The sequence below is a fragment of the Colias eurytheme genome, chromosome 13 (genome assembly GCF_061535395.1).
Source record: "Colias eurytheme isolate Ceu_HAF_F1 chromosome 13, ilColEury1 Martin Lab GWU primary, whole genome shotgun sequence".
NCBI lineage: Eukaryota > Metazoa > Arthropoda > Insecta > Lepidoptera > Pieridae > Colias > Colias eurytheme.
In genome coordinates, this window is record NC_142992.1 from 11,115,359 (window position 1) to 11,141,818 (window position 26,460).

General features: G+C 33.3%; 2 protein-coding genes across 2 annotated transcripts in view; one reads left to right on the forward strand and one right to left on the reverse strand.

Annotated features, from left to right (window-relative positions):
* Positions 1-10,432: 10,432 nt before the first annotated feature.
* On the reverse strand, positions 10,433-17,501 carry LOC149903689 (ras-related protein M-Ras-like). The gene is made up of 6 exons (XM_090108691.1): positions 17,315-17,501; positions 17,122-17,210; positions 14,620-14,773; positions 13,242-13,429; positions 12,491-12,619; positions 10,433-11,872 (listed from the first exon to the last, which is right to left on the reverse strand). The coding sequence occupies exons 2-6, from the start codon at positions 17,158-17,160 to the stop codon at positions 11,786-11,788; spliced, it is 597 nt and encodes a 198-aa protein (XP_089964817.1). The 5' UTR covers positions 17,161-17,210; positions 17,315-17,501; the 3' UTR covers positions 10,433-11,785.
* LOC149903690 (uncharacterized) overlaps positions 17,245-26,460 on the forward strand; it is a 32,211-nt gene continuing 22,995 nt past the window's right edge. Inside the window, exon 1 of the mRNA XM_090108692.1 lies at positions 17,245-17,377. The gene's annotated coding sequence lies outside the window, so the exon portion shown is untranslated. The remainder of the gene's footprint in view (positions 17,378-26,460) is intronic.

Genomic DNA, 26,460 nt, shown 5'->3' on the forward strand with positions numbered 1-26,460 from the left:
ACTACTGTCAATACCAATGAATATAATATCCATCATTCCATCATTCCATACACCTGAATAATACTGTATTATACAGTAACGCGCGAAGCGGAGCGCTCACGATTGCGCTCCAATGAAAAAATATTTAGTACATTTCCTAATACGAAATCCAATAGGAGTGAAAGAGAGGGTTTGCCAGTGCCCTGCGCGCGTGAAACAGAAGATTTTCTATGGAAAAATAGCAAAATTCGGAGCGCCGCTCCCGCAAACGTTGCCGGTTCGTTTTTACCGCCGCGCCTGGGCGCCCGTACACAGGACAGCGATTGCGCGCGATGTTGCCACTCTCTATATGTATTATAAACAAACACTCGAGTGTTTCTCGAGTCAACTTCAATGCACGCGCGCGAATGCAAATTCGGGAATTTTCTAATTAAAATCATAAGATACGTGTTGAAATAATCTGTAGTTATCAGTATTACTTGTGAGTGTGAAAATGAACAATTATAATGTGGCGTTCATTAAAAAGTGTGTTAAAACGTTACAAAATAATTCGGCTTGAATTGAAAGCTAAGGGACTGCCACGGCCTGAACTTGACCTTACGCAAAAATGTACGACAAAAACGAAAACCGAACAATATTATGTGAAAACACCGTGGTTGTGTGGTTGTGATGAAAGCAACAACAGACATTTACGAATGTCTTGTCGGTTTAAGTTATAGATATTTTTGCACACCAAAAAGAAAGACGTATGTATTTCCTTTATAAGTAATTTTTTTGATAAATGTACTGCTTTACACCATGTATTTTCAGTGTTTTATTTCAAGTGAACACCCATAAAATTTTGTCACGAGCCGCCTCTGCTATACAGTGATCAATTAGTCAAATCCATGATTAAGAAAATTAATTTGATATAACTTGATTAATCTAAGAATTAGGTATTCCATTTGACCTTTTACCCCGAGTTTCTGTAGACATGAAATTCTTGTCCTAATAGTCCACTGAATGAGTCCCTCCAAGGGGGGTCTAGAGTGCGTGAGTTAGTAACGTAAGATGTTTCTTCGGACACATGTCAAGAGTCCCTAGGTAATAAACATACTAAAACCCCGGGCCACTAGGAGGAGCCCCGGAGTGGGGGGAGGGGGGAAATGGGTCCATTTTTTCATTTTTCGCTTAAATCTCAAAAACGGTACATGTTAGAGAAAAACTTTCAAGGAAAACTTTAAAGGCCATAAAATTATGTACAAGTTGTACCTGAATCATTTTTTCCTATATCCTACCGTTTCTGAGTTATACGCAGTAAAACATGATTTTGGCTCAAACAATTTCCACATCAATCGATCAAAAAATATTTCTTTCTTCAAAAAAACTCAAATGTGCAACTTGTGACCAGTACTGATAGATTGCTCTTAATTAGTTCTATAATTGGTAAAATAAACACATTCCTCCATTGAAGCCTTTAGGAGGAATCGATTGTCAAAATATTATATTAGGGCAGTTTGAGTTACTGAACTTGATCTTTTTATTTTTTTCTTCCAAAAGACTCAAAAGTGCAACTTGTGACCGGTACAGATAGATTACTCATAATTAGGTCTATCATTGCTAAAAATACCAGATTCCACCACGGAGGCGTTTACGGGGAAATGAATTTTATCAGGGTAGTTACGATACATGAACTTTTTATTTTTTTTCTTCCAAAAAACTCAAAAGTGCAACTTGTGACCGATACAGATAGTTTACTCATAATTAGGTCTATCATTGATAAAAATACCAGATTCCACCATGGAGGCGTTTACGGGGAATTGAATTTTATTAGGGTAGTTAGTTAAAAAGTTCATGTATCGCAACTACCCTAATAAAATTCAATACCTCCTAAACGCCTCCATGGTGGAATCTGGTTTTTTTATCAATGATAGACCTAATTATGAGCAATCTATCGGTACCGGTCACAAGTTGCACTTTTGAGTTTTTTGTAAGAAAAAAAATAAAAAGTTCAAGTATCGTATCTACCCTAATAAAATTCAATTCCCCGTAAACGCCTCCGTCGTGGAATCTAGTATTTTTATCAATGATAGACCTTATTATGAGCAATCTATCAGTACCGGTCACAAGTTGCACTTTTGAGTCTTTTGGAAGAAAAAAATAAAAAGATCAAGTTCAGTAACTCAAACTGCCCTAATATAATATTTTGACAATCGATTCCTCCTAAAGGCTTCCATGGAGGAATGTGTTTATTTTACCAATTATAGAACTAATTAAGAGCAATCTATCAGTACTGGTCACAAGTTGCACATTTGAGTTTTTTGGAAGAAAAAAATAAAAAGATAAAGTTCAGTAACTCAAACTACCCTAATATAGTATTTTGACAATCGATTCCTCCTAAAGACTTCCATGGAGGAATGTGTTTATTTTACCAATTATAGACCTAATTAAGAGCAATCTATCAGTATCGGTCACAAGTTGCACTTTTGAGTTTTTTTGGAGAAAAAAAATAAAAAGTTCAAGTATCGTAACTACCCTAATAAAATTCAATTCCCCGTAAACGCCTCCGTGGTGGAATCTGGTATTTTTATCAATGATAGACCCAATTATGAGCAATCTATCTGTATCGGTCACAAGTTGCACTTTTGAGTTTTTTGGAAGAAAAAAATAAAAAGATCAAGTTCAGTAACTCAAACTACCATAATATAATATTTTGACAATCGATTCCTCCTAAAGGCTTCCATGGAGGAATGTGTTTATTTTACCAATTATAGACCTAATTAAGAGCAATCTATCAGTACCGGTCACAAGTTGCACATTTTAGTTTTTTGGAAGAAAGAAATATTTTTTGATCGATTGATGTGGAAATTGTTTGAGCCAAAATCATGTTTTACTGCGTATAACTCAGAAACGGTAGGATATAGGAAAAAATGATTCAGGTACAACTTGTAGATAATTTTATGGCCTTTCAACTTTTCCTTGAAAGTTTTTCTCTAACATGTACCGTTTTTTAGATTTAAGCGAAAAATGAAAAAATGGACCCATTTCCCCCCTCCCCCCACTCCGGGGCTCCTCCTAGTGGCCCGGGGTTTTATTATGTTTATTACCTAGGGACTCTTGACATGTTTCCGAAGAAACATCTTACGTTACTAACTCACGCACTCTAGGACTTTTTATTCAATGGACTATAAGACATTTCAAACCTATTTGGGTACAATTAATTTTAAGATTACGTTACTCAAGGAATTACACGATTAATCCTTGAGGGAATATAATTTTATACATCACGTAACCATGTTTATATAATATTACACAGGCACGGTCGTATTCAGAATTAGACTATCTGACGCTCCAAAACACAAAAACGTAAATATAGTAGTTAAATTTATATCGTAGTATTTTTGTTCATTTATTGAATCAACGTAATATTATCACAAATAATATAATACTATACTAGACACTACTCACTAGTATAAATGCCCAAACCACAGGTCCAAATCCATACTTACAACGGTTTTGGCTCATCTGAAGAACGCGACGGTCGCCCGAACCATTCGATTCAACCAACCCGATAGATGGCACCAGGTTGTCACCGGTGAAGCGTGTTGTAAAAATACCGCCCTTCACAGCTAGATATCGCTACCACAGATATATAAAAAATATCTTATAACACATAAGAATCACATAATAGGATAGCTAGAATCAGATAATTAGCTAGCGTATTCTTCAATACACTTATCTCTGTCTGGTAAGAGAGTTAAATATGTACGACGTCCTAGCATTTTTATATTTAAGGTTTATAGGCCCGCGCCTTTCATCGCAGTTTCTGGCTTCAGTACCTACAAACTTTTTTCACTAAGGGCCGATTTTTCAATGTTTGGATAAAACTTATCCGTCCAATAAAGTATTACACGATAATATTAAAATGTCACTTAAACTGTCAAATTACGGGCAATTAGAATACGTTTTTAAAATGGTAGTTTTATACATTATTCGATGAATAAGTTTTATCCAAGCATTGAAAAATCGGCCCTAATTAAGTTAAAGGTGGTACGGTAACCCAATGATATTTTATGTATAGATACGTTATATACTCACAATATATCCAAAAAAAATGCTTCATATGCAGTGTCAAGCACACACAAATACAAGTTTCATTTTACTTAATTTATTACATTGACAGACTGTATAAGAGAGATGGCTCTAATAAAATGTTATAAACAAAAAAGACAAAGATAGTTTGTCACTTCCGCGCAGGTGTAAGCAAAAGTCATAAGAATTCACCAATTAAATATAAATAAACAAATAGTTGCCATGTTGCCATGGTAATTGGCATAGATAAACGACACAGAAGGTTCAATGTTATAGATGTTAGGTTTCCTGCACAAGTAAATAAATGTGACAATTTCATTTACTATTTTATGATTATTATGATGTCGTATTAAAATGAAAAAAAAAAAAAAAACTTTTTTGGAGATATAGTATTTATTACTAGCTGTGGTGTTCGTTTTCGGTCATCATCATTTCACCCGATAAACACCCACTGCTGAGCATACTGCATAGTCCTCCTTATAGAATTCCATAAGGACCGATCTTACGCTATTCGTTTCAAGGCAGTTCCCGAAACCCGTACAAGGTCATCACTCCAACTTGTACTGGATAATTATAATAATAGTGGTGCCTAGATGAAAAAAAAAAGGATGAAATAAAAGAAAGGATGAAGTATAAGCCTTTTTTATCTAAAACACAAATAAAATTTATGTTCAATAGCTATTTACAGAAAAGCAAATAGCCTTTTTCGTCAGTAGCGATAATCTTTTCTTCAATGTATACGTATATTCAACATCATTTTTGCAAACAAACATTTTTGCCATCACGATTTCATTGTAATATTGTGTGTTGTTTATATAATAAATAGATATATTTGTTAATTATATGCACTGTGTGGATTTAAATATAAAATTAATCAAGTATTTACCCAAATCGAAATTAATAAAATAACCGTTCTATTTTCAATAATCGTATCTACATGATAATCTTTGAACACAGTGTACGCTAGCTTTGTCACACTAGTGATTGAAGCAATGTTTTATCCCTTTCATTATTTCAATACACGTGTCAAGCAAGTGTCATTAATAAAGAATTGTAAATTGTTATTTTTACTCTTAAACTAATAATTTAATATATTTTGCTGTGATATGATATTCCTTTACCTTTCTTTATTTTTTTGCACGAATACGTGCACTTTCTGAACACACAGGAAGGCATTTTCGACAACTTTAATGTACCTATCGGCACATGCGCTCACTGGGACCGGTGACAATCTGACTGATTGCATTGGTCCCAAATAGGACCAATTCACGGAATCAGTTTTGGTGCGTTGATGACGTATCTACCTCTTGTTTCTATAATATATAATATCATTGCGGTAACCTTTGTACATAATTTGGTTTTTGGCTTCTCTTTTTAATTCAAAGTGACTTCATTGTGCAAAAACGGATGACGAGAATCATGATATGTGAGCGGTTTCCATAACTATAAGTACTAAGTTGCAGTGATTTAGAGGCATAAGACATAGGGCTACTTTTTTCATTTACTAGCGGTCGTCGCGAGCTTCGCCTGTGAAATATAATATATCTACGAAATGAAGAATCACATTATATGGTGATTGGTGAACGAATTTTTAAATCGGTTCTATAGTTCGTGAGATAATCACATTCAAACAAACAAACCTTTCTGCTTTATGTTATTGGTATAGAATCAAAGATGAATCAAAACTGAACTAGTTTAACACTCAACATAACATGAACCTTAAAACTATAGAAATAAAACACAAATTCCACTGCACTCTGTATATTACACACATCCCTAATTACTATCGCCAGCTAATTATTGTAACAGCAACTATTTCTTCAATTCCTCGATCTTTATATAACCGATTTACTTAATGCTATTTACATAGAACATGACAGCAATGTACATTGTACACGGTATAGACATTTGTAAGAGAAAAAAAATGGACCTGAATAACTGAGGACACCAACAAATAAAAGTCAATTTGATTTTAAAAGAGCTGTTTAAAAAGTTTTTTGCCGGTTCTTCTCCATAGATAGTGCTTTCCGAATCGGTGGTAAATGTTAAAAAAAAAATGTTAAAAATATGTTATGAGTTATGACTATTCAATTATTATAGTGCTTCTAGAAGAAGTCTAATTGAATAAATAAATATTTGAGATTGAATGTTTTAAAGTTAAGTTCATCTTGAATTAGTTCTCGAAAAACTTAGAAATTAAGGTATCAAATAAAAATAATTCCTGCAGTATGAAAATTACCATTATTTACTAGGTATACCGCGTACATTACTTACTTTTTGTAGTACTGACTGAAAGCCATCCAATTCTCCCATATATTTGTAATCATTGTGTAAGTAATAAGTTATTTTATTCCGAAACCAAAATTTTGATATTGTTTCTGCTAGTATCATATAATTTGATTTTTTTTAGGACCAAATATAAAAATTCTGGAACAATTTCATGAAACTTAAGCCACTTGGTAATGATGATGTTCAACATCTTGAAAGTTGGCGGGAAAATTGTAGTCTGTCTCGCTCTACTGCACAAACTGGCAAAGTCGCGCGTTTTTTGTCTATAAAAAGGTTTTTATAGGTACGTTTTACTTGTCATGTTGTACAACTGGCAACGTCGCGCGTCGTATGCCTTTTAGTAATTCGGTCATGTTGCGCGAAAATGAAACTAAAAATGGTAACGTCGCACATGTTGGGAACGAAATGTTAAAACACGCGCTTTAAATATCTCTCCAATATCAATATCAATTCATAGTTCGCTCGAACGAGTTGCACTTAACACGAAATTTCTAGGTAAGAAATAGTGAAATATTTCGAAATTCTTATTATTTAGTCAAAATTTTAATCATGTTTAATGGGAAATAGCGAGACAACGTTGGAAGAGATGATATTTTTGATGATCGTGAAATTATTATCAGTATTCATATAATTAGTATCAGTGTTCTCGGCTTCCAGTCAATACCCACTTAAAAACTATAGCATTTGGTACCAAAGTGTATCAGCCTTGAATCGTGATTGTACATTAGCCTCCGACACATCGTAACGACATTTTGTAATTTTATTATATACTTATTCACATAGGCGATGACAAAACTATCTTATAAAATATAATCTTAGTTCGTATCTGAGCATGGTTTTTTTATCATTAAATGATACAAAAATATGGGGTTTAAGGAGCGATCTAAGTATTGCTGAGTAAATATACCTGATTTTCATTTTCTATCTCTTTCAATTGCTTGAAAATATTGTTGGCTAGAGTGAGAAGGATTATGCATAAGCTAATTGTGGCTTAATAGTTATTGAGAATTCGCTTCGTTGGCGCAGTGGTAAAGTAACTGCCTACTGAGCCGACGGTCCCGGGTTCGATCCCCGGTCAGGGCAAATATTTGTGTGATGAACTCAATTATTTGTTCTTGGGTCTGGGTGTTATTATCTATATATGTATTTATTAAATATTATATTTATCGTCGCCTAGTACCCACAACACAAGCCTTAATTGAGCTTACTGTGGGACTAGGTCGATTTGTGTAATAATGTCCTATAATATTTATTCCTATTTATTATTATTATTATTTATTTTATTTATTATACTTAGATTCAAACATTCTATCTACATCTATGTATTATTTTGTTTGTTTTTGAATGTTTAAAGGCTTAAAGCGCTATGCTATTGGTCAATATAGTTGATATATTATGTATAGTTAATATTTGAACTCACTTTCTAACCAAAATTACGTTATTGGAAAATGTTCGACGATTCTGAATATTGTACTTCTGATTTTGAATATAAATATTCACTTTTTTACAACATTTAATACACTATTCTATTTCTCATTTACTCAATAAAATTAATGCATTTTCCTATCATCTTTCTGTAAATACCAATACATCTTTCTCACTCTACCAAATTCCATTTATATATAACAGAAAGAGACAGATATATAAAAAAGAGGTATATCTAACTTAGCGCTTATAAGACACACATGTATATGTTTTTGGTGAATTTCAAAGGGATTCGAACCCACGACTGGTCGCAATTAATCACAATATTTATCTTACTGACTCGATAATGCTATATTATAACTATGTATTTTCTTATAACTAACGAATAAAACAAACAAAAAAATAAAATTAATTTGAATATATATTAACTAATAACATAAACATGGAATAAACATGATTAACAAGTTTAAATTAACATACATTTTTAATTTAATGTGCATTGGGGTAGTTATTGAAAGCGGGTAATTGCGGGTAGTTTCAAAAATAAGGATATCATTACCAGAAATCAAGAAATATTTAAAGAATTTCAATTCGGTTTAAAAAATATTTTTGACCGAATTGTTCTAATTGAGAATCTTTATTTTTTTTTAACATTCATAACTACCCCCAAACACTATAAAATTATACTTTGGTTAATTTCTAACTTTAAATAAGTGATTAATCTTTATAATCTTGTTGCTTTTACATAAACATTCTATACTAACAAAACATGAAACACAAACCTTACCTAACATTCAACTACAACACACGAAAACAGCATCAAAATTTGTGCATCATATGCATATCTTTGGGGATACATTTTTAGGCTAACATGGAAAATAAATAATTACTTATCTAATAAAATATATTTTGTATGCTTAAAGCATTGAATAGATCCGTTAAATATTTTTTTAAATACGTTTTTGTCTTAAAGACTGAATTTGTGACGTCATACCTCATGCTGTCTCTGTCTTTCACACTGGGAGTGACAAGGACAGTATGAGATGTTTGTAAGCTTTGAAATCTAATACACTCACCGGCACGGAATCTTGGCCACTTACAAATTTGCCGATAAAAAAAGTTTGAAGTGCTTTTCACGATTTTTTTGTATGCAGGTATGCTAACATATTACTTCTTTAATTTTATGTTAAGAAATCATTAATTTTGAGAATAATCTTTTACCACTTTTTAAGAGATAGTCGAAATTTGTGATTTGTGCGGTTAAGCCGAAGTTATGAATTGTTCGTTTTAAACTTTTTTCGATATCGTTTATGACGTTTTATGATATTGTTATTGTTGTGCTGTAGTCAATGACCATAAAAAACAATAAAAAATGCCGCTAACATCTGAACAACCTGCACAGGCCATCACAATGTTAGACCAATGACTGCCGCAACATAAAGTACCTAATGTACAGTACGTACAACGTTCAGCGATGAACTATGCATGGAGAAGATACCAGGAGACTGGCAGCTACACGTGCAGACCAAGAAGTGGAGGCGTGAGGTGCACATAAGCTCGAGAATACCGCTTTATCGTTCAAGATATACTCAGAAATGGCTTTCTGACAGTTTTTGAGATACGCCACCGGCTCCAAAACACCAGGACAATAAATGTGAGTGAGCAATCAGTGAGAAGACTAATGAAGGAAGTTAGTTTGAAGGTTTGCAGACCAGCACGCCGTCCAGAACCCCTCAGACATCACAGAGAAGCACGTCTTCGTTTTGGGCGAGAACATGAAAACTGGACCCACAGCCAGTGCGCTCGTGTGGTGTTCATAGATTAGTTCCAAGGCACTTTACGAGCTTCTGATAGCCTTGAGTCAGTATAGAGGATACGAGAAGAGAGGTTTTCACCCATCACCACAACTCAAACGGCGATTTTTCATGGAGGGTCAATAATGGTATGGGGAGGTATAAGTTCCGATGCTCGCATGGAGTTAGTTATCGTAGATAATGGCTTGAATTTGATCAGGTACATCGAGGAAATTCTCCAGGAACATGTTCAGCCCTATTACAGGTCTATCAGTGAAGAAAATTTGCTACTAATACACTATAACGCACATCCGAGTGTCGTACGATGCGTATAAGAGTACCTTCAAGAGGTTATTATTGAAAAATTGGAGTGGCCAGCTCGTATCCCGGATCTTAATCCAATAGAACACATCTGGGACATGTTTAAAAAAAACATAAAGTTCGATTCTAACCCAGCACAAACGGTAGATGAGCTTAGAAATACAGCTGGGGCCGCTTGGTACACTATAGCTCAAGAAGACATCAAAAATGTCTTCTAGAGTATGCCAGGAAGGATGCAAACAGTGTTTAAGGCAAGAGAAGAAAACACCCAATAGTAAAAGGTTCATTTTTTTGTGTTTAAACGCTTTTTCCTAATTTTTGTGCATTTTTGAAGAAATCATTTAAATTTCACAGAAAAAGCGTAAATTCTTGTTTAATTCATATCTGCGCTCTAGAACTTATTATAAACTTCCAATTATTACTAAAAGTTTGTAAAAACATTAAATTATCTAGTTTTGATTAATTTTTTATTGAATTTTGTAGTAGAAAAGAAATAGTGTAACTTTTCGCAGAAATTTGAAGTGGCCAAGATTCCGTGCCGGTGAGTGTATGTATCTTTATTAAAAGAACATGTTAACTATTGGAAGATTCTTAGTCATTCTATTATATACTTTATTTACTGGAGTTAAGGTACGGAATAGTATGCTTATATTTATGCTTTTTTTTGGTATTTTCAAATCAGATCTCACGAATTTAGTGAAACGTTATGAATACAAGTCTTTATCGTTTTTTGGATTTTTTAGTTTCCTATTTCTATAATAAACATGCTATTTAATAAATAAACACTATTTTAAACATTTTAAACAAACCAAAACTGTGTTTTTTTTTATCTATGGTCAAGCTAGTGTGTACCAGATTAATTATAAGAAAAAATATGTAATTTTTGTGATTTTTACACAATAATTTTGTAACATAATTCTAACACAGATTATATAAACTAAATAAATGACACCCTTAGGTCCCATTCACACATATAGATTTATAGTTATAAATTATCGTGCGTGTGAATGGACCCTAATATAGTGCACTCTAAATACTTCGATAAATCCATAAATGCAACTAAAATACTGAACGTCAAGCGAATTTTCCTTATATAAGCAAATATATAAGCCAATTATATAAGCGACCGACACGCATCCAAGCAAGATGCTTAGAACACTTAAAACCCTGCACATTTTCTAGGAAATTTAACATAATACATATTATATCGCAAGAAATATATTTAGATAGTTGCTATTATTATTAAGAAATTCTAGTGGTTAAATTGAATAAATAAATAAATATTTCCGGACAATTTTCACACACGGCACGATCTGATACCATACTAAGCTTTCGCTTGTGTTATGGAAACCAGATGGCTGATAAACATACATACATATAATTTTAAATAAATACTTATATAGTAAAACATCCAGACACAGAGCAAACAGTTCATCACACAAATATTTGCCCCGGGTGGGAATCGAATCTACCACCAGTGGCTTGGAAGGCAGTGTCACTACCGACCAAGCCAAGGTCAGTCAGATTAATTATTATCAGGATCCACTGTGTTTATAATAAGACCATAAATTATATTTATTTCTTCGTATTTCGATTGTTTACTTAAGGCCGATTTTTCAATGCTTGGATAAAACTTATCCGTCCAATAAAGTATTACACGATAATATTAAAATGTCACGTAAACTATCAAATACGGGCAATTAGAATACGTTTTCAAAATGGTAGTTTTATACATTATTCGACGAATAAGTAACCAAGGATTGAAAAATCAGCCCTTAAAACCATAACATAAAAAAATACCTCTTCTACTACCCGCATAATTTTTCATTCGACAAAACTTTTAAGCATTACTACAGATCTTATAACAAATAAAATTTTCAAACGCATGTCGGCCATTTGTATGGAATCTATAGAATTTGGCATTTACATATGAACTTGCTGCGGCGTCGTTGTTTCTCCTCTTGTTGGGGATGGTTGCGAATAATGCGGACCAACTGCAAAACAAACATTTTTATCTATACTAATATTATAAAGAGGAAAAGTTTCTAATTATGTATGTGTATGTATTGTTTTCACGCATAAACCTCTTAACCGATTTTGATGAAATTTGGCACAGACAATCTTTAACCCTGAGAAAGAACATAGGCTACCTTTTATTGCGAAATATGTACCACGGGTGAAGCCGGGGTGGACCGCTAATTTATTATAAGATTAAAACGTTTTTAGGAGAACACAAAAATAATCTGGTAAAGCAAAGGACAATATACTAAAGCCATAAACGTAAACAACACAGGAGTAAACAAAATAATAATCATTACAGAATTTAAAAACTATAGTATACTTTAATCCATCGCAATGTCGGTCTGTTAGCCTGTTAAAAACTTTTCAAAATTTCACCGATGCATGGTTCTTGAGGAAGATTTTAGTAGACTTACTAACTAATAGTACTTACATAATTTTGCAATAAAGCGTCAAAAGCTACTAATTAATTAAATTAAAACTTCTTTTCAGCACCAAACAATACGAAGAAGAATAAGATGAACAATATGAACAAGCGGAACAACATGAACTTGTTGAACAAGACGTACAACATGAACAACACCAACACTAACCTCATGAAAAGCCGCATCGATATTGAGCGGCGGCTCCTTAGCGCTCGTCTCTATATATGGAGCGGAAAGTGCACGCGCTAACTCACGCCCCGCGTCTTCGCTCACCACGCGAGAGTGGACCAGATCCACCTGGGAATAAGGGTTATAATTAATAAAATAAATAAAAATAAAATAAAAACTGTTTATTTCTTTTAAACAAGTTTTCATCTTGGGTTGGTGGAAAGTGCCTTCATTTAAGTGATAAATTTCACTTGTGTTAGAAGGCGCTTCTCTTCCATAACAATTAGGTACTAGGCATTAACAATTAAAAGAAAGCTTAAAAAAAATAAATAAATAATTGTGTGAACGTTTGTGTGGGAATGTAGTACACATGTCACCGGAAAATAAGCGCGAATCGCGAATTTATAAATTTTCTAGGAAATTTATAACCTTCGTAGGATTCTAAACGAGAGATAAATTGTATTATTTTACACCCACATTTATCAATTTGCGGAATTGCACAGGAAATTTATAAACTTGCGGATATTGTTATCTTCCGTTTAAATACATACCAATCCACTTGGAAATAGAGAATATAATTGTGTGAATGTTGTTTTTGTGAGAATGTACCAATACCAAACCACTTAGTACAGTCTTTAGATATAATATTTTCACCTAATTTAGCTGTATTAATTGCTTTATAAAAATTTATACCTCTTTCTAGAATTTTTCATAGAACTTGCCAGAAAATAAACAATAAGCAAGAAATCACCTTATTAGCAGCGATCAGCATGGGGTACGTCTCCCGATCCTTGACCCTCAGTATCTGCGTGTGAAAGTGGCGAATGTTCTCGAAGCTCTGTTTGTCTGTCACCGAGTAGACGAGCAGAAACCCGTCCCCCTTGCGCATGTACTGTTCGCGCATCGCACTGAACTCTTCTTGCCCGGCTGTGTCGAGTACTGGAATAAGAAAACAGTTACATAAGAACAAGTAAAAAGCTAATTCATTCTTACAAACTTTGGCATTTAACAATCTTTCTTATAAAAATCGTTATTCTTATAACTAGACACATAAGATTATTTTATGACTCTTTAATAGTTACAGATATTTATCCATCTACTCATACATAAAAATAATTATAATTAAAATACATACCAAAGTATACACAATTTATTTTATCAAGGGCCGATTTTTCAATGCTTAGATAAAACTTATTTGTCTAATAATGTATAAAACTACCATTTTAAAAACGTATTCTTATTGCCCGTATTTGACAGTTTACGTGACATTTTAATATTATTGTGTACTACTTTATTGGACGGATAAGTTTTATCCAATGGTTAGGGAGCCAGGTGCAAATTTGGTTAACTATTTCCTCTCAAGAGATAATTCGTCAGACGCATGAGAGTATAGTATTATAAAGCCTCGTGAACGTCAGCTGGCGCTCGGTTGGGGGGGTGAGCGGTTGTAGCCTCCCACGCACATAGGAAAAAAAATACATTCATTCATTCATTTCCTCTCAGCTAAAAATTTGTCAAATTGTAGCTAACCCAATATCTCAACGAAAAAAAATAGTCAGCTGGTTACAACATGGTGTATTATAAGTCAGCTGGTGTCTCGAACATGAAAGTTAAATTTAAAGAAAAATTTATTTTCCGTTATTTCCTCTCAAACAAAAATTTACCTGATGATAGCTTATATGTAACTGTGGATAAATATATATGTCAGCTGGCTGTATCTTGGTGGAAAAACCGTCAGCTGATACGGGAGGCTAAAACCGCTCTTCCTCCCAACCGAGCTCCAGCTGACGTTCACGAGGCTTCATAATACTATACTTTGATGCATTTTACTAATTACCGCTTGAGAGGAACTTGGTCATAAAATCTGCTGCTGGCTCCCGGACCACAAGCATTGAAAAATCGGCCCTAAATATGTATATTACTTATCTATACTTTAATATGATAAAGCTGAAGAGTTTTTTGTTTGAACGCGCTAATCTCGAGAACTACTTTACCAATTTGAAAAAGTCTTTCGGTGTTAGATAGCCTTTTTATCGAGGAAGGCTATAGGCTATATATCATCTAGCAGATATCTAAAATGGTATGAATACCAAATTTTTTATTATACTGATTATTGATTAAACACGTACCATCCAAAATACACCATTGTCCATCAACCTCTGTATGCTGTATGTACGAATCCTCGATGGTCGGGTCGTAGTCTGTCACAAAGAGCTTCTGAAAGAACTGTATGGTGATCGCGCTCTTGCCGACACCTCCATCGCCGACCACTACCAATTTCACCTGCAATGTTAGAAAAATACATTAATTTTAACTGCAATGTACATGTAGTTGAAACAAATACATTAATATAATAAACTAACTAATAGTTAAGGCTTTGCCTGAGTAGATAGACTAGATATTTCGTTTATAATAAGTTAAGTAATTTAGTTTATAATATTTTGAGTTAATATCCCGATGCAAGCAAAGTATAGAATATAGATCAAATAAAAGGTGAAATGAAAGTGAAGTCCCATGTCCCCTAGTGTTAGTAAGAGGCAGATGTATTATACATCTGTTTCACTGATCGATTTTCTTTAGGGACAAGTAGGTGATCAGCCTTGCTGTGTCCTACCAGACTGACATGTTTTTTTTTTCTTCGTCTCCAACGGGAATCGAACCCAGGACCCTTCAGAAGCGCCCAAGTAAAAGGTGAAAAAATAAAAATTTGTTCAGTCCTTCTCAAGTTATACGCGAGGAAATAAAAAAATTTTTTTCAATATGTTATATAAAATATAGATGTGTTACTATGTTTGTTTGTTACAACTCAAGGCTATATGCACTTATTTTAGAGATAATTGGAACGGTGAAGAAAGATATGAGATAGAACTAAAAAGATAAACATTTATGTATAAATCAGGCTGAATATAAAATAGATTTACTTTAGATGTGATTGTGTAACTACAAAAGGGTATGGATAGCTTCAGAATACAATTTCAGTATTACTATTTTGCAGCATATGTTTAATGTTTTTAGTGTATGATATGTTCTTGGTAATTATTATACTAAACTAATAGAAGATCTCGAGCTTGTCTATATTTATAACAATCTATACTAATATTATAAACCTGAAGAGTTTGTTTGTTTATTTTAATGCTCTAATCTCAGGAACTACTGGTCCGATTTGAAAATTTATTTTGGTGTTAGATAGCCCATTTAGGCCGGTTGCAGAGCTTGACCGACCAACAGTGCGTATGTCAGACGCGCTTGTCATATGTATGGAAATTCATAAAACCGTTCATAGCTAGACCGACCATACATACGCACGCGTTTGTCATACGTATTAGTGTCATATTCATAGGACCGATGGTACGCACTGACGGTCGGTGAAGCTCTGCAACCGGCCTTATCGAGAAAGACTAAGGACTGTAAATCATCATGCTAAAACCAACAGGAGCAGAGCACTGCGGTTAAAACCACTGGGCACAGCTAGTAGAAGTAATAAATGCACTATAAATTCTAGCAATATATGTACATGCAATAACATAATACAATATACAATATGTATTAATGTATTATTGTAGTTATTTCATTATAATTAAATTATAATAATTATCTGATTTGCTCATGTTGCAATTGAAAACCTAAACATTATCTTATGTAATGCACTTGTAGTGCTTCCGAGGCTACAAAGCTAAGTTTATTTATTTTTTATTGATGAACTATAGAGCTAAATAAATTCTTTAAATGCTTGGATTACTGAATAAGGTGCTATATACATCACTAACTAATATCAACATCACTACATAGTATAAAACAAAGTCGCATTCTCTGTCCCTATGTATGCTTAAATCTTTAAAACTACATAACAGAATTTGATGTGGTTTTTTAATAGATAGTTATTCAAGAGGAAGGTTTTTGTATGTAATTTATTAGGTTTTAGACAAAATGGGCGAAGCCAGAAAGAATAGAAAGAAGCTAGGGCAAAAAGCTAGTATAGATAACTAGAGGTAGCTACAACAAAAACTACTACAAAATACTTCATTAACTCAAGCAGGGGACATTTTTATATTAAAAACAAACGTTTAACATACACAATCACAATCCCTGAATATAGACATCACTGAGCAAACTAAATCTGTAAGCAAATAAAGTATAAACTGCTTGTTTTCATTTAATATAAATAAAAGATAATAAGCTAGTAAAAATAATTAATAATCTAATAAGTATCTGAGTATGTGATGTGCTTTCCTGCTCTAACAGATCCAGACTGTTAAATTAGTTTTAAATTCCAAAAAATATTTAAAGAACAAGTATGAACAATGCCAAATATGTTTAAAAAATATTGATATTATCACTATTAGATCCTTATCATCACCTGTTTAGTATTTATTTTGTTAGAGTTTTACCCACAAAATAGATAACAAAAACTTACAAAAAACATCGATAATAAATTTTTATAGCGCACTTTTACAGCTGTTTTATAAAAAAATATACTTAAAATAGAATAAATTATATTAACAGTCATGAAAAACAGTGATTATGATTATGATACATATTTATGGAACAAACTTTGCAACAGGGTATTTACGATTATCCTGTTTACGAATAACGTAATAGGAAAAACTTAGGATTTAAATCATTTTACTTACTGTGGGTAGATTCTCACTAGGCGGTCCCGGACGCGTCATGATGACTCCAACGAAAACACGAGCGAACGACGCTCATCAGCAATAATTATCTGTAATATGTCAAACAATACATACGCTACGATGCCTCAGTCCAAATTAAACATCCTACGCCCATAGTTTTAAGAGCTTATTTCCTCACATAAACATTAAGTACCTCATTGCTTCGAGTTCCTGGAGGACGGAAGCTCTCGGTGGACGGAATGACTTCTTTACTGCGGTGAGTTTATTTTGATAAATAATTGTTTTCATGCGTACATCGTTCGGGGCACTTATTTGTGACTTATTTTTTCGTTTTATTTTTCCTATTGCCCGTGAAAAAACGAACATTGACAGTTAGGTATTTGGGCTGATTTGACTTTGACACGTGAACGCCGAACGACGGGACGACCAATTCAATTTTCAAATGCCACAGATACCAGTAAAATAGCAAAGATAGAGTTTGGTTTCGATTGGAATCAAAAAGGCAAAAGGTACATAAATGAAATGATTGTTTTTTTATACGTTGTTGAATTAAAATACCTGTTCTATGTTTATCTATATCATAATTAAAAAAAGAAAACGGTTCTTTATAGATTAAATCTAAAGTAGCATACTCAAGCGTAAGAGAAAAAAAAAGACTCGATTAGTAAAGTATTTCGGTCGCTATCGTGTTAACAAGAAAAAGGATCCGCACATACAGACACACGGACGTCCAAGACAGAACTTTTTTAAACTGTTTTTTAACTAGTTTAAATAACAAAAATGACATCAAAAATATCATGAACGTTAAAAATAGTGTTTTTTCTTAATATGTGTGTGTATGTATTATCTTACAAGTGCAATGTATGATACATAAAGACATTTTAAGTTTGAAAAATCAGATGTTTTGCGCGAAGTGACAGTAGTACCCACCTCAACGCTTCGCTTATGAGGCGTGCAATATTTTATGGGTTGTAGAGTTTAAAAAAAACAATCTTTAAATTAAATATTTGTAAAGATTTAATTAGAAAAAATGTTGTGTGGTTTTATGAAACCACGGTAAAAGTGAAACTGTTCGAACGGTTCCGAAATCCGAACACTGCTTTGTGTAGCGCATGTCGCGTGTCGGTCGGCTGCCGAGTAGGTATACCTACTCGGCAGCCGCGATACACGCGACATGCGCTACACAGACCAAAAAGTTTGAGACGATGTAATAAAAGTTTCACTTTAACATCATCATTGGAAAAACTCATTAAAATAAGTTAAAATATAATTAAACAAAGGAAAATGCAACTTACCTACACGTCGTGCATGCTATTCAGAACTGCTAGACTGTGTCGGTCCTCCATGTGAACTATTATACAAACAGACACAATCCATTTTCCACAGTTGATTGCATCGGATCAAATGTTTTTGTTAGACGATCATCTAGGTGGAAAAATGATACCTACGTATGTGGATAGGTTTTAATGTAGGTATACTTGTAGGACAAAATTATGTCATGTTGATTTTTTATATTATGATTGATTAGGCATGACGAAAGATTTTCAAAACCTCTTCCATAATGTATGTATACGTTTATTAAACAAGAAAAACGCTATATTTCACTAATATACTTAAATTTAACGAAGATAAAAGCCATTTTTCAAAAAATATTTATTAACTGTGCTAAAACAGCTCACAGGTGTCATGGCGTAGGGGTGACGTCACTCTTACGTAAATACGTAAATCTGTATGCATAGCGAAGTAAAATTAAACAAATATTTAATTATAAAGTGTTATAGAATCTAATTTCAAAGTTTATAAGTGGTGTGCAGTATTGCACTGTGAATCTACATAAAAATAATACCTCTTTTATCTTTGTTAAATTTAAGTATATTAGCGAAATATAGGAGTTTTCTTGTTTAATACACGTATACACACATTATGGAAGAGGTTTTGAAAATCTTTCGTCATGCCTATTGTTTAAAGTGAGAAAATAATATGAAATGATTGTATAAATTTGACGCAGAGAAACCCGAACCACATATTCGTGAATTCGCAATTATATTTCTGTTCTGAGTCGATAAAGCATACGTGAAAAAATAGAAAATAAATAAAAATACGTATTCTCAGCATGTTCATAACAACAAAATACACCTGCCGCGAAGTTGTTGTGAGTTGTTTACGTAGACGTGACGTCACGCGTGTTTCAGTCAAAATGGCCGACTGCAGAATTTCAATGTTTTATTTTATTGATAATCTCATTAATCTTAATGTTTTTAATATTAATTCTAAGTCACTATTTTTAATTTATATATTATAAATTTTCCCATAAAAACACTAATTCGAACATTTATGTATACTGTCGTCATGCATTTTAACACATTAGTTATATAATTAATTCGTTTATTAATTTTTCGGTAAATTACAAAATAATGGACAGTTTATATTATGCTATAAATTAAAATGTATCAGATGACTTAATTAAACTTACCTGAATTAAGAAATATTTTTTTGATTTTAACAATACAGAAAATAAATGTTAGATGTCGAATCTCGAAATTTTCATATTATGCCAACAAGATGCCCATTATCATGCCATTATCATAATTATTTTGACCTGAGGTGCTGAAAAATTTGGGTCATACTTTTCGTGCTTGTTCCATTGAGATAATTATAATTTATATACATATGGACTATGGAGACGACTCACGACACCGCCTACATCACATCACAGATAACTATATATTAGTCAAATCACATATGTTCTGCTCAACATACGCCATATGGGCTAAAAAAAAAAAAAATGGCGTACCTAACCGGTAACCGGTAACGTTAAACGTAACAGCACTCAGTCGCTTGCTTGCTCATTGGCGCGAACGTCACGCTCATTTTTATAAATTGTTTTAAAGTGAAACGCATCAAATATGCCTTCGTGTGTGTTACGATATTGCACAAATCATACAAATAATACGGAAAAGTGCAAAGGAATAACTTTTCATCAGTAAGTAAAAACATTTTTAAAACTTAGTTAGAGCCATTGAGATATACATATTATTATCTCAATGGTTAGAGCAAAATTTTTGGCGGGCGACATTTTGCGTCATTTGTCATAGATTAAAAATTTAAGATATGACATTGGGCATGAAATAAGTGTTGTTAGTAATATTTGCTGGCGTATATTTTTATAGTATAAAATAATTTAGAAAAGCATAGACTGATTGTTAATTGAAAAAAGGTGAAATCATGAAATATGAAAATCAATTACTTAATCACCAATTTTTTTTGTTAATTGATTTTAATCACGTTTTTAATTGATATTGTATAAGCTACTGACTTGAACGTATTTAATTAAATTATTATTTATTTATCTGCACTAATATTATAAAGAGGAAAACTTTGTTTGTTTGTTTGATTGTAATGAATAGGCTCATAAACTACTGGACCGTATTGATGAAATTTGGCACAGACAATCTTTAGACCCTGAGAAAGAACACAGGCTACTTTTTATTGCGAAATATGTACCACGGGCGAAGCCGGGGCGGCAACTAGTTCAGAGATAAGTAATTAATATTTTTTCTATTCAAGGTTTCCACGTCGGGGCCGTGAAGAAAGGGAAAAATGGGTAAAATTTGTCCAAAACAACCGCAGTGAAGAAACCTGGTTACCATCCGATAGAACTTGCGTCTGTTCATTGCATTTTCGCGATGAGGATAAATATACCACAAAAACGGGAAGGCGTTTTCTAAAGAAGTCTGCTGTTCCTTGTATTGATGTTAGTAATAATAATAAAATTTTACGGATTTGTATAACAAATAAAATATTATTTTAGCCATCACTAACATTATGTTATATTTATTTTAGCCGAAGGTGTGCTACAATAGTACTGGAACTATGCAAGCAATTTCTGAGTCTGTTAGCGAGTCTGAATCTATTTTCGATACACCAAGAAAAATTGTTCTGAAAAGAAAAAAACATGACTTAACTCTGGCAAAAAAAAAGTTGACAAATAAATTTAAGAAAGTTCAACCTCTAAACAGACATTTAAAGATGAAATGCGAATCTCTGACCCTTCTTGTTAAATCTCTTAAAGCTAAATTTTCACTCGATGGAATGGCCGAAAATAATTTGATGGATAAAGCAGAATTGGTGGAAATACAAAAAAAACTAATTGAAACAAATAAACAGAATAGAAATTCTTTAAAATATACACCTGCACTACGTAAGTTCGCATTGACTCTAAATTACTATTCGCCAGCGGCTTACAAATATGTGAGAAATGTTTACAATAACGTCCTTCCACATCCAAGGACTCTCTGTCGATGGTATGGTACGTTTGATGCTGAGCCAGGATTTACTAATGAAGCGTTCGAAGCTCTTAAACTGAAATTTAAATCAGGTGACAAATCTCTTGTGTGTAATTTAGTCTTCGACGAAATGGCTATCCGTAAACAAAAATTGTTTCACAACCAACAGACACTCGGTGCCGTCAACTTTGGAGCAGGCCCTCAAGAAGGTGACGTTGACGATAACGTAGCATCGCAGGCCTTAATATTTATGTTGGTATCGCTGACTGAAAATTGGAAGCTCCCTGTGGGCTACTTTTTAATAGCAGGCATAACTGCTGAAACAAAGGCAAATTTAATTAAAACCTGCTTACGGAAATGTCATGACGCTGGAGTTACAGTACTAAGCGTTACATTTGATGGATGCTCCACAAATCTATCGACTGCTAACATTCTAGGTTGTGACTTAACCGACCCAAATAATTTTGTGACCCATTTTCCGCACCCGAGTACTCAAGAGAAGGTATGTATATTTCTTGATGCATGCCATGTTATTAAATTGATAAGAAATACTTTTGAAAGGAAGAGACTATTTATTGATGAAGATGGCAAGAAAATTAGATGGCAGCTATTGATCAATCTGAATAAACTTCAAACAAAAGAGGGTCTCAGATTTGGTAACAAACTAACACAACGCCACCTCCACTTTCGCAACCAGATAATAAAGGTTAAGCTTGCTACGCAATTATTGAGTATCAGTGTAGCAAAAGCGTTGCTACTATGCGATCAGGTATTGAAATCGTCGCAGTTCTTTGACTCGTCAGCAACTGTAAATTTTTTAGAAATAATGAATAACTTTTTTGACACAATGAATTCGAGAAAGTGTCACTTTTATGGATTCAAACGGCCAATTGATACACAAAATAAATCAGCAGTATTTGAATTTCTGGACAAAGTAAAGAAGTACATCCTGAATTTGGAATTTCACATAAAATATAGAAGAGTGATTAAAAGAAAAAATTTTGCGCCTCGTATCACACTATCAATTTCAAAACGGAAAATTGTGGAATCGGCAAATAAAACAGGGTTTATTGGCGCCATCATTTGCATAGAATCTCTGAAAACATTGTATCAAAATGCAGTCGAGGACAAACAAATTATGAGTTATATTTCGACGTATCGACTCAGCCAGGACCACTTAGAATTGTATTTTGGTGTCATCAGACAACATGGTGGATACAACAATAACCCCAATATTTTGCAATTGCGAGCTGGTTATAAAAAGACATTAAATCACTTAGAACTTCGCTCATCTTTTACAGGCAATTGTATTCCATTAGACAATTTCAATATTTTGCACAACTCTTCAACTGACGTAATAAATAGCACCACACACATGAACAGACACGATGACGAGGAATACGAAATTTTATCGGCTACTCGCTGCTTACAGTCTGATATAGAAGCCGAGAACAACTGTAAAATTTTTGCAGATATACTCGATTGCCAACAAATTTTATTTAGTTCCCAATTGATAGTCGGATACATATCTGGCTACATTTCCAGGATTTTGACAAAGTCATTAAAATGCGAAGTTTGTGTGGATAGTTTGAGCACAACAGCAAGGTTGCCTCATCATAAGCTAATAAGTATCAAAGATATGGGTGGCTTGACATACTCAACAGATGACGTGTATAAAATATGTATCGCCACAGAAACAGTCATACGAAAAATTTCAAAGCAACAAATCAAATTCGCTTCTAAACACTATTTTAGCTATATTACTGTCAATACTTTAGAATATTTTATTGAGAAGGAGGTATTTACATCTTTGGTTCAACATTCGTTTCATCAACCGTGCACTTTAAACCACCGAGTGCATTTGATGCGGGCCATTATAAATAGATACACCATGATTCGCTTGAAACACGAAGCAACTCAGACTAATAATCATATAACTAAGCGACAAAAGCTAACAAAACTTATATTGTTTCAAGGTAACTAAATAAATAAATATTTCAGAAAAATTTTCATACGATCTTATCCCATACTAAGATTTCGCTTGTGTTATGGAAACCAGATGGCTGATAAACTTACTTGATGGTTGATATACAATTTTAAATAAATACTTATATAGATAATTAACACCCAGACACAGAGCAAACAACTATGTTCATCACACAAATATAAATAACAACAGCAGGGATGGCTCAGTGGTGAGGATCTCGGACTCGATAAGTCGAGGGTTCGAGACCAGGCGAGCGCGCAGGAAATAAATTGATTTTTCAATTTATCTGCGCATGTTATAACATCATTACTGCTCGAAACGGTGAAGCAGAACATCGTGAGGAAACCGACATGTGAAAGAATCAAAGTTCCACGACATGTGGCATCAATCAACCCGCACTTGACCAGCGTGGCGGATTATGGCCTGATCCCATAAGGGAGGCTCGTGTACCAGCATAGGGAACATGTTCTGAGGATGATGAACTAAATAAACATTTTGTACAAAATTACACGGCTTTTATTTTTTTTTCTAAAAAGGCTCAATTTGTAAGGAATGAAACTTCCCATAGCCCTGACTGAACCTAAAACCCAAAAAAATTAAATTATTCCATATGACGTCACTATTTACATCATCCTATATTATATGCCAGATATTGTTAGCCCTGCGTAGTAAAGTCAGTTTATACCTAAAATAAATAGTTATTAAGTAAGTACAAAGAAAATTTCAAGTCAACGTGCATGTAAGGAGTGGCACCCAATAAAATAGACAGAATGAAACAAAGTGTCGCCTCTATAGCGGTGAGTCAGTGACATCGCATAATCTATGAGTTCTATGACTGTCTAGGCTCTAGCCGTCATTCGCGCGCCCCGCGCCGCGGGATTTTGTTCACCACAGATTTGTCACAGATTTTGTTCATGGTGACTCCTCCATACGTAGTAAAATTATCTCAATGGCTTGTTCACAATAATTATAAAATATGAAACCTATTTTTAACGTAGGGTGCTTACTTACCATAGTTTATTATGTAATATTTTAATTTTATAACAATATGAAGTATGAACGCTTCTAGAAAATGTGTTAAATGCGAAGGCATGACGACAGTATCCATAAATGATCGTATTAGTGTTTTTAAGGGAAAATGTATAATAGATAAATATATATAGTGACTTAGAAATCTTAAAAACATTAAGATTAATGAGATTATCAATAAAATAAAACATTGAAATACTGCAGTTGGCCATTTTGACTAAAACACGCGTAACGTCACGCTTAAGTAAACAACTCATGTCAGATGTTTTTTGTTGTTATGAATATGATGAGAATACGCATTTTTAATTATTTTCTATTGTTTCACGTATGCTTTATCGACTCTGAACAGAAATATTATTGCGAATTCACGAATACATGGTTCGGGGTTCTCCTCGCCAACTTTATACAATCATTTCTTATTATTTTCTCGCTTAAAATAATTACTAACACATTTTTGAGCATTATTTTTATGTGGATTCACACTGCAATACTGCACACCACTTATAAACTTTGGAATTCGTTTCTATAACACATATTAAATAAATATCTTTTTTAATTTTCTTCGCAATGCGTACAAATAATTACGTATTTACCAAAGTGTGACGTCACGCCTACGCCATGACACCTGCGAGCTGTTTTGGCACAGTTAATAAATATTTTTTGGAAAATGGCTTTTATCTTCGTTAAATTTAAGTATATTACAGAAATATAGGGTTTTTCTTGTATAGTAAACGTATACACACATTATGGAAGAGGATTTCAAAATCTTTCGTCATGCCTACTGCTTTATTCAAATGAAATAAAAGCCTCTCGTAACCATAGCAACGAATATTAAGATGGCGAATTCCCGCGCTTTCATAGCTTTCCCGCCATATCGATCGAAAGCCGTACGTTGGCCGTACCTACGGACTTTACAAAGCGCCTGTATCAACTGTATGAAATTAATCACTTTTTCATAGTAGAGCGAGTACCTATATTACGTAGAGCGATTATTTATCTTAATGCACGATTACCTAAATAATATACTTGGGTATTTATAATACCTAAATAAGATTTAAAGAGCCATACGCAACTTGAATCTCATTTTCAAATTACGGTTTCGATAAGATTATTCGTGGCAATTACATATTACTTATATAAATTAATAAGAGTTTGTTTGATAGGTAGATACATAATTATAAGACACAAGTTACAGATCTATCGATTGAAACCTTTCATTTCAAAAGATCCTTTTTTGTTGAAAATTTAAAATCTTTTGCAATAAAAATGTTGTTACCTTGATAATTATTTTGCTCCATTTCTGTAAGAACTAACAAGGCAGAGTCAGCCAAGCTTACAGTTCAATGGCCGATAACGACCTTATTATAGTTATTATGTAAGCTGGTCCCAGATCCTTCTGCCATGACCTCTTTACATGTTATCTAACTGGGTCTTTTATAAGCAGAAATATTTCTGAAACAATGTTGACATCATTTCGCATTTAATTTCTTTGTTCAGGGAAAATCCTAATCCCTATCAGCTATCCCCAGGTCACAGGTGCTAATTGTGTTTAATAATTTAATTTTTACTAAGGAGTTGTGGAAGTGTTTGAAGTAAAAAAGAACATAATATAAAAACATGTTTTTTAGTTATAAACTTCGTTATAAGTGTAGGCATAGGCATCTTAGACTTTTAATTTTTCAAATAATTTTCATAGGTACATAACTCCATACCTACGATAATTAATATAAAAATAATTAAGAAAACACCCTCTCCTCTAACTAATTTCCTTCCGTACTCCGGTTGTCTGGAAGAAATCGCTATTTAGCGATAAGACCGCCATTTGTTTTAATTTATAATTAGATTAAGTTCATATTTTAGTTATCTAAGAGCAATAAAGGATAAATAAATAAATAAATAATAAATAAAACAGTACCTTAATTACACGACTAATCAATCAATGAAAAATACAAAATTAGCTAAATTAAGACGTAGTATTAAACAGATAGTAGGAACCGCAAGTTACGCCGGTATGACAAGCATCTCGTTAAAATTTCA

Bases quoted from the DNA above. Each gene is read 5' to 3' on its own strand.
- LOC149903689 (XM_090108691.1), bottom strand. From the start codon at position 17,160: ATGACGCGTCCGGGACCGCCTAGTGAGAATCTACCCACA. The intron at 13,430-14,619 runs GTACGTGTTTAA...TTCTTATTCCAG, and splicing joins ACAATGGTGTATTTTGGATG to TACTCGACACAGCCGGGCAA. The intron at 11,873-12,490 runs GTTAGTGTTGGT...TTTGTTTTGCAG, and splicing joins TCGATGCGGCTTTTCATGAG to TTGGTCCGCATTATTCGCAA.